Source organism: Anguilla anguilla, chromosome 12 (assembly GCF_013347855.1).
Source record: "Anguilla anguilla isolate fAngAng1 chromosome 12, fAngAng1.pri, whole genome shotgun sequence".
NCBI lineage: Eukaryota > Metazoa > Chordata > Actinopteri > Anguilliformes > Anguillidae > Anguilla > Anguilla anguilla.
This window is the reverse complement of record NC_049212.1, coordinates 17286375-17298569: the sequence shown is the minus strand read 5'-3', so window position 1 is coordinate 17298569 and position 12195 is coordinate 17286375. Positions and strand designations below refer to the sequence as shown.

The window sequence follows — 12195 nt, the reverse complement described above, 5'->3', positions numbered from 1 at the left end:
TGAGACTCGTCCCAGTCTCTAACACTAATACTCACAGTCTCACATGACACACGCCTCACAGGTAGGCAGTCCCAGTCTCTAACACTAATACTCACAGTCTCACATGACACACGCCTCACAGGTAGGCAGTCCCAGTCTCTAACACTAATTCTCACAGTCTCACATGACACACGCCTCACAGGTAGGCAGTCCCAGTCTCTAACACTAATACTCACAGTCTCACATGACACACGCCTCACAGGTAGGCAGTCCCAGTCTCTAACACTAATACTCACAGTCTCACATGACACACGCCTCACAGGTAGGCAGTCCCAGTCTCTAACACTAATACTCACAGTCTCACATGACACACGCCTCACAGGTACGCAGTCCCAGTCTCTAACACTAATACTCACAGTCTCACATGACACACGTCTCACAGGTAGGCAGTCCCAGTCTCTAACACTAATACTCACAGTCTCACATGACACACGTCTCACAGGTAGGCAGTCCCAGTCTCTAACACTAATACTCACAGTCTCACATGACACACGCCTCACAGGTAGGCAGTCCCAGTCTCTAACACTAATACTCACAGTCTCACATGACACACGCCTCACAGGTAGGCAGTCCCTGTCTCTAACACTAATACTCACAGTCTCACATGACACACGCCTCACAGGTAGGCAGTCCCAGTCTCTAACACCAATACTCACAGTCTCACATGACACACGCCTCACAGGTAGGCAGTCCCAGTCTCTAACACTAATACTCACAGTCTCACATGACACACGCCTCACAGGTAGGCAGTCCCAGTCATGTACACATCTCCCATCTGACACTGTACCAAACGCATAGGCCTCACCTTACTGTACGTGCAATTACAATCCATGACATAGCCACCTGTTAGCACACACAAAAAATATTGCTTGAATAGGTTTAGACGTTGAGGCATTAGTCGCCATTCAATTACTACTGCGTCAGAGGAATCGCAACAAGCTACATTTTCCCATCTGTTCAGACAGAAACTTACTGTCACGCTATTCCCATGATGTCATGACAGACCAACTTCGCATGTTATTCCCACAGCAAAAACTTCACACTATTCCTGCATTCTCACAACAGACACGCAGTTCAGCTTAGTTTAGTGCACACTGTTCCCATGATGTCAGGACAGAGCTGACCCTTTTCGGATTTCCCACAGAAAGACATTATTTTACATTTTGACTGACTGTCTACATTGTCATCCTGGAAACAGCTGGAAAACATCATTCAATCATGGATACATCACTGAAATAGAAGGAGATAGAAATACCTTTAAAGTTAGTGGAAAGGTCACACTAAATCAACAAATAAGTCTCCAGGAAGCTGTAGGCCCTTTTTTTTGACTCCCTCTCGCCTTCTCTCTCTCTCTCTCTCTCTCTCTCACACACACACACACACACAGGACAGTTCACTTTCTGTATGTTTGACCTTCAGAGGAACAGATTTCAGTTCTCCTAACAGAGGAGAGAGGATCCTGCTCTGCCCTCTCTCACCACCAGCACTCCCCAATCAATCAGTCAGCCCCCCTGCACGCCCCCAGAGCTCCGAGCCTGGCCTGCTGCACCCACACAGCAGATACTCAAAACGGAAGTCAGAGTTCAGCAATCTCCTTTTCCTCTTTTCTTCAATTCGTGACCCTTCTTTGCTCCATCAACACAGAACAGAGTGCTCTTTGCTGGACCCCTACATCCCTCAAACACACACACACACACACACAAACACACGCACACACACACACGCACAAAATATTCACATACTCTCACTTACCGTACACAAGCACACACTCACACGCACACACACACACACACCATATACACACACGGACACATTCACACAATATGCAAATACTCTTACTCACCGTACACAAGCACACACTCACATGCACACACAAACACCACATATATGCCAGATGCAAACACACACACACACACACACACATACACACACACAATAAAACTTTATGCAAACTCACATATGCGCACAAACACGCATACACACACACAGACACACCACATAAACACATTTTCTGCAATAACCTCAAACTTCACTGACCTACAACTGTTGGCAGCTGCTGTTACAACATCAAACTTTAACTGCAAGCACAGAGAGAGAGAGAGAGAGAGTGAGAGGGGCAAGAATGAGAGAGAGAGGGGGAAAGAGAGAGGGAGCGAGAGAGGGAGGAGGGAGCCGAGTCCTTACCTTACACAGAGTCATACCTCACAGGACGAATACTCCAAATATAAGGGACTGCCTCCTCTATTTCTAACCCCTCTTTGTCTTGGACTCAGTGTGCATTTGTCAGTGAATGACTGTAAACAGAGAGTGCCAAGCACTTGAAGACAGAGAGCGAGAGAGAGAGAGAGAGAGAGAGAGAGAGAGAGGGAGGGAGGGAGTGGGAGGGAGGGAGCAGGAGAGGGGCAGGGGGGTGGGAGAGAATGCAGGGAACCAGTATGACGAGGGATTCAAGAGAAACCACAATGTTGTTGAGAAAGAGAGGTAGAGGAGGGGGCCCGCACGCAGACTGGTGGGGGCTTCGGGGAGGGAGAGAGTGAAGGAGAGGGGAGCACAGGAAGAGAGAAAAACAGACGGGCGCACTCAAACGAAGAAGAGAGATGGGCAAGAGCATAGATGGAGAGATAAAAAAGGAAAATATGAGGAAGAATGCAAGCTTTGTGCGTGGGTGTGTATTTGTGCTCTGCCTGGGTCCAAATGTAACTTTACATGGATCCATAACTGTGTGTGTGTGTATACGTGTGTCTGTTTGTACGGCTGTGTGTGTAAAAGCGCGGTGACGCATATCTTTATCTGTGAAAATGTGTGTGTGTGGACGCATGTGTGTTTGCCATAAAAAGAACAGAAGGTTCTGAAAGAAAGAAGGAAACGCCCATCCCTCTTCACAGTTCCTAAGAGAAGGAATGGGGGGAGGGGATGGTGGGAAGAGGGGAAGTCATGATTTTGTCTCTAAGATTCTGCTTGAATTTCCCTCTCTCACACATATGCAGATAATCTCTCTCCCCTTCCCTCCCCCTCTCTCTCTTCCTCTCTCCTTCTCTAACACACTGGCAAACACACTGTGATTCATGGTAACAAAATGAAATGAGCTGAAACTTCTTAGGTGTTAATATGTCATCACACCAATCCAACCATTGCTTGGCCATTCACAGTTTCTTCTATGCTCCAAAAGAATTTCAGTTTAATACTTCTTTTCTTCAGTCAGCGGGTGCCCACAAGGAAAAAGAGAACAGATCACCCTAAAAATGCAGAATTATGACAGACCAAGGTCAAGACACAGCAGTATTCACACGAAAAAGACTGAATGATAATGCAGCCAAAGTCATATGGGCTGGCCTTTTCAAACCCAAATTCATTCAGAATACTCTGTCAATCTCACATGTCACAGAGCCCCCACCAGGGGGCTCCACCAGCCGGATAGAATCAGCGCACAGAGAGGGCCACTGTTGTTTTTGCACAAAAAGGACATTCTCTTCTTTGCTGACAAATAATGTCCTCCGATGCAGTTAGCCACTTCAGTGCACTCGAGCAGCACACTCCTGAAGCTGGAAACCCACCAAACAAAGCCAGGGAGCTCTCTTATTGTGTAAATCTTACATAAGCAACATTACTCTAATGCTGGAACATGGCATTGTCTAAACATGTAACCTTCTCATTTTAACTGAGGAGCATCAAGGAAAAGAGTACAGAGCCATCATGCTAAAAAGCGCGCACACGCACACTGACACGCGTACACACAAACCCATACTCTCTCACTCTCTCTCTCACACACACACACGCAAGCGTGCACACCCCCACACTCCCTCTCTCTCACACACACACACTGACACCCGTGCACACACACCCACACTCCCTCTCTCTCACGCACACTGACACGCATGCACACACACACTCTCTCACACACACGCAAGCGTGCACACACCCACACTCCCTCTCTCTCTCACACACACGCACAGACACACGTGCACACACACACTTTCCCTCTCACACACGCACATTTGCACACGTGCACACACCCACACTCCCTCTCACAGACACACACTGACATGCGTGCACACCCCCACACTCCCTCTCTCTCACACACACATACACACAGAGAGAGGCGATTAATATCAGAGTGTACATATATGTGAGTATGTGTTATGACAGAGACAATGACAAGAGCATCATCTCATTAAACGAACAGCTCTCTTTTTCAGTAGCTTTCTCTCTGCGTCCTTCCCCTGCCCCCAACCCCCTTTGTACGTCATAAATGAACAGATGAGAAGAGCAGAGCGAGGGAGGGAGGGAGGGAGAGAGACGGAGAGGGCGGAAGACAGAAGAGTCCTCTCAGGGGAGAGGGAGGTGACGTCATTGATGTGAGCATCAAGGTTACACCAGAGTTCCCACTGCAGCGCTCACATGGGGCACAGAGGAAGGGAAGGAAACAGGAGGAAAGAGAGAAGGCAGGAAAGAAGAAGAGGAGAACAAAAGTAGGCGGGGCTCAAAGTAGGAAATAAAGGGAACAGGATCTATTACATCAAAGAAAACATTTAGCTGAGTTTCTGACATGCTACCTGTTTTGTGAGTTGAGTGAGCAAAGCGAGAAATGCATATTCCTCTTCATAGCAACAACTTCTCACACACAGAAATGCTTGCTCTCTCTCTGTCGATTCACACACACATGCACACACACACACATACAGTTTCTGAAAGTAGTGTACATGGCTGCACACAAAAACATCCTTTAATGAATGATCATAGTTTAACTGCTCTCGCAGTCAAACACACACTAACTGAACTGGCAGCAAGGGTGTGCAGGAAAGCTGAGGCTATTAGTAGAGCAATCCACCTGACCCAAAACAAACCTGCTCCACGTGCCATGTCCTCTGACCATGTCCAGCAAACCATAGCAAAGCAAACCATACCACTGGTCAGTCAAATTACAGCAAAGGAAAATGGATTCTGTAAGTATTAGTTATTTTGGCTGTTGGCTTTGCCACATAGCTATGTCTGCAGAAGGTATCTGAACTCATCGCCACACACACATGCACGAGCGCACACACACACACACACACACACACACACACAAGAGGGCCATCATTGTGAAAATGGGCCTGAAATTACCCAGAATTAACACTCTTAACAAAAGTTGCACTCCCAAAACAGATGTGTTAAAAACAACACAGAATGAGTCACGTATTTCACACACCTCCATGTCTAGTTAAGGACAACACATTTTGTGTTACTTTCAACACAGTCAGTGTTAAAAACTCTCCCTTTGTAACACATAAGCTGCATATTTGTAACACAAAAGGACTAACTTTGACACAAAATGTGATGAAAGTAACACAAAAGTAAAAAATGCAAAAAGTATTTCAGATATTAACAAATCCTTTTTGGGAGTGTGCCATGGCATCTGCATCCATCCATATCCTCACTTCCCTGCCCTCCTTCATTCTCTCTCTTTTCTCCTCCCTCCCTTCCTCCCTGTTCTCTCCTTCTCTGCCCCTTTTGACCGCTGCAGTGCAGATTTGGCACAACGCTAAATACAATCAGAGAGAAAGGTGCTAAGAGATGCTGCAGAGAGAGAGATGAGGTGCAGGGAAGAGGTGAAGATACAGGTGTGCAGAGGAGAGAGAGCAGAGATAGAGAGAAAGATGATACAATGAAAATTGTACACCCTGCTGAAAATCTAAGGTTACACCAGCCTAAGCTGGTTTATCGTCAGCTAGTCTACCAGTTTAACCACTAGATTACTCTACCAGCTTAACCAGCTTTCTCCTGCTAGAGACCAGCTTTGACCAGCCACAGACCAGCTAGCAGTGTTGAAAACCCAGCTCAAACTATTTCAAACCAGCTTAGAATCCCAGCTGGTCTTAGCTGGACTTCTCAGCAGAGCAGTCACACATACAGTTCCAGCGCATAGGCCTTCTCTATGTGTCTCCCTCTGGTTTGAAATGAAAAATCAAACCCACAGCCGCAGTCTCCTTGTGAACCTGTGCGTGTGCCGTATGCCTTCCCCTCAGTGCTGGGTGATCTGGCTGCATACAAAGCACAGACCAAGCCTGCCTGCTTAATTTACAGAAAAAATATTTAACTCAATTGAAGCCCAGTCTAAATCTACGTCTGGTCACAGCTAACTACTGTGCTGACAAAGCGTGTGTGTCATCCAGCCCAGCCCCCAAAGTGATGCACACACAGGTGATAAATTAACCACACACACACAGCTGCCTGGCCGCCCTGAACACAACATCTGGAAGCCTTTCATCTCCGTATCATATCAGTTTGAGCATATTTCAGTCTGTACTCATGGCCTTCAGTGTCACGCCGTCCCTCATCCTCCTCATTCTCCTTGTAGACATGCTGGCCTTCACCTGCCCCCTTAAAGCAGCTGCAGATGAAGCCCCAGAAAAGTCAGGAAAGTCCCACGATCTCCCAGCACTGACACGCCTTTTGGCAGGATGTTGTCACGCTCCAAGGCCCTGACCCCTACGCAGAGGTCACACACAGTGCACCCCACCTCCAAGCTTTTCCTAGCATGCCACAGAGTCCCCTTCAGAGCAAGTACACATGCGAGCAGCACACATTGTTCACACTTTTGTTCTCATTCATTCCAACAGGTTGCCACAGGACAAACATGTACAAACATGCATACGCGGTAAAATGTCCAGTGTTAATTGAACTCTAACAGATAACATTGGGAACGTTATCTGTTAAGAGTTCAATTAACACTGGAAATTTTACTGTGCATACATACACTGCACTACACACCATAACACACACACACACACACACACACACTACAGCCCCCCAACTAGCCAGATGCATGTGTGTAGATGACTGTAGATGAGCTCCAGCTCAGACTGGTAGTGGAATGAAGTAGATAAAAACCTCAAATCACTGTGTACTGTGCCTTCATGTAAAACGTATACAGGGTTTAACCACGTACATAGTTTTAGCCAAGTGGTTCTCCTTATAAGAGGGAAAAATGACGATAAGTACAAATATCCCTCAGACCACAGGCATTGCAGGCACGTTGGATTTCTGGAGGAGTGGGGGAGATCAGGTTCGTTAATAAACTTCCGCATCTTTTATGCATATCTCTTTCCCCTGGTTACTCATTCTCGGTCCAAAAAATTGTTTATCGCGCCGCAGACCGAGTTCTTCCACTGTGCTCAGGTACAGTCAAAGAAAGAACAGAGTGTAAACGTTTGCTGCTCCTCTTTATCTGCTTCGCCTGCCGAACGACGGCTGTTCCTCTTCCTTGCTGGAAATTTCTTTGTTGCTTTATTTCCCGTAACGTAGGCGTTTTCTGGATCGGGTTTTCTTCTCGCGCCTTTAGCGAGTATAACCGGTAAAAGGTGCTGTAGCCTGTCAGACAGCAATCCTTACGTATGCATCGGGCCCTGCAGACCCATCCCAGTCGCCTGGACTGACGGCTGCGTGGTTGTTATGGAAACCCAAGGCCAGAACACACAGCGCTTCTGATTATTTCAATACTACATTTCAATCCCGTGGCGCTCCTATAGGCTACTACTGAGCACACGCAGTGCATTAACAAACAGAATGCAGACTATGATTAAATTACACCTGGATTAATAAATGCAAATAAAAAGAAGTACTCACGGTTGAACAAATGACTAACAGAAGTAACAGGTGTAAAATTACAGTGTAAGGACGTTTCAATGTTCAATACCCCATCTTTCTGTTGAAAGTCGCATTTTCATGTGGATAAATAAATGTCTTATTTTCTAATGTGTAATTAAAATGTCAAACAATATTAAAATTACATTATGTCAAGATAATATTCTTAGTTCAAATAATAAAATAGCCTAGTATGGATGAGCTGGTCATACAGAAAAGGAAGATAAAATGTTATGGGATAGTCTACATGCACTTCGAATCTTTAGTAGCCTATTTCTGTCCTCGAAAAAACTTGACAAGATATTCCTAGTAAATGACTGAACATCGTTACTGCAGACCACAATTTTATATCCTGCTGTTGCCAGCTCTCACTGTAAATTCGCTCAGTCGGGACTGAGAAAGACTGGCCATAATTTAGACAACCGAGGGACTCGCCAAAACAGGGTTCTGATAAACATTAACCTCGGAGGAAGCTCCAAATAATGATCTGAGTTTATCCTGGAGGAGCGTTATTCGAGAACCACTGTATTGTAGAATCGACTATCGGGTAGTTGGGTCTAGCTAATGTTAGAAATAGCTAGCCAATTAGCCACCCAAACAGGCAAGCAAATAAAATCATACAAGATAATAAATAAGTGTTATTCTACAGCACAATAAGTAAATGTACAGTCCGGTCGCTCTATTCAAAAGAGCAACACGTCGCACAGTAAACATGACACCATCACTCACTCAAATACATGGACGTCTTAAATGGACCAGCAGAAATTTTGACTAGTTTACGTGGATATTGATGAGATGTCCAGTTTCAAGTGAAGACGAAAAGCAGAACTATACAACCGGAAACGACATCTGAGATGAATATTACATTAACGTAGTAAATCTGTTGTGTGGATACACCTCAACATCACACTATGCAAAGTGCATGGTAAACATAAGTCAAGGACAACAAAGACAATATTACCAAAGAGGTGCGACCAAACATTACACGCAAAACAGTCATTATGTTGTACAATGTTTAGCTTTCTGTTAATAATAACATGGAAGATAAGAACACCCGACGTGGGAAAAGCAAACATCGTCACCACACTGCCACTTACATTGTTCCGCAGGTCTTGCAGAGCTACGCTCATCGTGCAGAAGGCTGCGCGAGCGAGACACACTCTATCTCTGCTCGAGATTTCTCTCGCCGGTTCGCGATGCCATCTCACTCCAGTCCTGCGGAAAGAGGCAAATTCACCCGTTATCATCTCTGTATGCATCCTGTCACAAATCGGTGTACCGTTTTTACCGCGAGTTTGCTATGGGCTCACAATTACCTATTATTCGAAAATCCAAAAACCTTAGCAACACGGTAATATGGTCATAATCGATTTTGCTATAGGCTAACCAATAAATATGAAATTAATGAAATGTCGTTTTCTGTATCTGAACGTCTCCTCCAGGATTCTATGCGTTTCCCTAAGCTACAGGCTACAGAAACACAAGCAGCACTGCAGGAGATTAAAATCAGCGTGCTCTCTCTCTCTCTCTCTCTCTCTCTCTCTCTCTCTCTATTTTATTCCAGTTTTTTTGTCTAACACATGACGTATTTACATGTAACGAAAGCTGTGAGAATGAAAGGTAAACTCAACAGGTCAAACTCGCCTATCTTTTAATCCATCGCTGTCTTTTTGTTCTGTGTAAACCAGCTGTGTGGCAAATAATTAAGCAAGTCTATTTTGCGGGAACAATGTGAGATGTTGGCCATATGCCAGCACACTAGATCAAAAGATGTGACAGCTCAATTATTTTGTATTAATCAAAATGACAGCTGCTTAACATCAGGAAGTAGACACAAAAAGACAGAATTTGACATTGTTCTTACAACAAACACTACATATCACTGTATTAGGCTATTTATTTTCAGTATCCAATGCTCCAAAGACAGTCTCTCTCTCTCTCTCTCCCTCCCTCTCTCTCTCTCTCTCTCTCTCTCTCTCTCTCTCTGTATTTGTGTGGACATTACACCTTCTCTGCCCTTCTCTGCAATATTGTCCCCACGACTCTATAGTCATCAGTTGAATTTCCTGACTGTCCAGCAGCTGCTGTAGTGTGCTACTGGCCCTTGACCACAACACAGCAACATTGATTGGTTCTGTACTGATATATGGACTCACTGGTTGGCTCTGAACCAAAAGTCAGACTTTGCTGTCATACAAGTCCAAGCAATCATCATATTACAAAGGGTTTCTACCACATACGCTGAATTCCATCATATTATTTATCCCCCTATCAACCATCAGATCTTACATTAAATAGGCAGGGGGAAGGGGATTTTATTTTGTAGGGTAACTTATGGCCGTGTAATACTATATGGATTTCATTAACTCATCCAAATGGAAGGAATCCATTTGCACAGGCAAGACCAAGAAAAGGTCATGTTGTCAGGATACATCTTATGATGGGGTACCTTACAACAAACACAGCTTGATGTTTCAAAATGGTGCTTCCTACCTATTAGTTAATTAGCTAACCAGAAAAAAACACAAATTATTTAGCTAACTTCATGTAGTGCAGTTTTGTTCCATCTAAAACATGAAAATGTGATCATGTGATCTTGCTTCAGTCAATGCATTGGTTTCAACACCCATGTGAGATGAGGCATCTGCATCCTCTAAGGCAACTGTTCTCTCTTTCCATGAAGTCTAAGTGAGGTGCCTTTTTTCTCTTTGAGTTACCTGCACTCTGTGGTGGACCTATGCTCTTTCTCAAACGTCAGCTCCCAAACAGGCCTTCCTGTTTTCTGAAACATCACTAGAGCCCTTAGAAAAGAAAGTGAGAGAGACGGAGAGAATGGGGTGTGGGTGAGGAAAGGATGTCTCATACTAAATTAACTTTCTGATCAATAGCCAAGGCCTCACTGTCAACTGTGACACACTGGAGTCTTTAAATTCCTTTCCGTTTCCTAAATGGGATGCAAGGTCAGCAGACAGATAGACAAGCTGCCATCAGCGTCTGTATGCATATGTTCAGACAGCATGACAGGGTTACATAGATAGCTAAAAACACAATCAAATAACAGGCATGCACATGAACACACTCACACATTCACACACTCATGCGCACACATACACACACACACACAGTTCCGCTTAATTTCTTCCTATGACCCACAGCTCTGGGAGTCAACCTGATCAGAATTTACCCACTTCTTTCTCTGTCTAGATCAGGGTCAGAATTTGCCTGGGGGAGGGAGGGGGCTCTCACCTTGACTGTCGCCCTGGAGCTTTTTCATGGAAAATCAGAGGGAAAACCCGCCCAGTTACACATAGTGTGTGCTTACAGGACCACACACGATTTAAATTTACTCACTTCTTAGAGTGAGCAAATTTAAATCAAATCTTAAGAGTGCTGTAGAGGTGTCACGTGTATTTATGACACCACCAAATAGCCTTCTCAGCCAAATGGTGTTGTCAACCCTGGCTGTAAGCTAGAGGAAGCCTTTTCCCATATTAACTGGACATAAGCCTAAATTATTCCAATTATTTGTAATGTTTTCTTTAAATTTGTACCAAACTACATAAGAGACACACAACACATACACTCCACTTCAGTTATGTTTCATTGATGCACTTGTGATATTCCATAGCCAACTGGTCATCGCAGTCAACCAAACCAGTAAGAAACCTAAAGCAGCATAAGTTATGATTTATCAATACCGTGCTCTGATACAAAAAGGTGAACAATAACCGAGAAATAATTTTTCATTAATCAGAAATGTAAATACTATCACATTTAGACAAAGGGTGTTTCTCAGCACTGTTGATAAATAATACCATTTGGAAAATGTTTGATATAAAGAACTGAGCTGTAGTGAAATACAAGGCACATTCAAAAAGGCCAATATTATATTCAAAGGATGAAAAATATAGACTGCTTTATATTATTGCAAAAGTGTAGAGTTTGTTAGGAGCACTCAGATTTGCAGACTTGAATGTTATTGACACACACACTATTGCGCTGTCCAACCAATGTTGACACAAAGGGGTTTAGATGTATTGCAGACCACAAAACTGCCAATCAAGGCAAAAAAAAAAAAAATCCATCTACACAGAATGAAATGAACAGTTCCACGGGCATCCAGGTGCGTTCGCATTACCATTGTCACAAAAATCGGGTGAGCTGGATTCTACCTAGGATGAAGTGCCACCAAAAATACATGTCTCTGTGACTGGAATCAGCTCTGCCATATTCTGCCACTGCAGCATATTTTCATGGCAGAATGAACCGGAAGACTGTACTGAATCCCCTTCACTTGAGCAGGCAACTGGGTGGACTCTATCACACCCACACACACAGTCTTCCTAAGCTAATACTTGGATTTCATGTTCTGGGTTGGCCGTGGTATCACCAGGGAGATGAGCTGAGGCGTTGTCATAGTATTGCCATAGCAACTGTCTTCAGCAGGGTAGAGGCCAGTATCTTCAGAGAAGAGAGGAGGGGGTGGGTAGAGAGGGCTGGGTGAGAGGTGTATGCTTGGAGAAGGGTGGGGAG

General features: G+C 44.5%; 1 protein-coding gene across 3 annotated transcripts in view; it reads right to left on the bottom strand.

The window, feature by feature from the left end:
- Window positions 1-9375, bottom strand: part of ece2b (endothelin converting enzyme 2b) — a 34173-nt gene extending 24798 nt beyond the window's left edge. The window contains exons 1-2 of one of the 3 annotated variants that reach the window (XM_035385016.1): window positions 9307-9375; window positions 8760-8877 (exon numbers count right to left, since the gene is read on the bottom strand). In XM_035385016.1, coding sequence (XP_035240907.1) covers window positions 8760-8792 — 33 coding nt within the window. In that variant the 5' untranslated portion in view covers window positions 8793-8877; window positions 9307-9375. Of the gene's footprint in view, window positions 1-2223; window positions 2360-8759; window positions 8878-8978; window positions 9193-9306 lie in introns of those variants that run through there. The other 2 variants (XM_035385015.1, XM_035385017.1) reach the window with 2 other exon arrangements.
- Between the last annotated feature and the right edge of the window lie 2820 nt (window positions 9376-12195).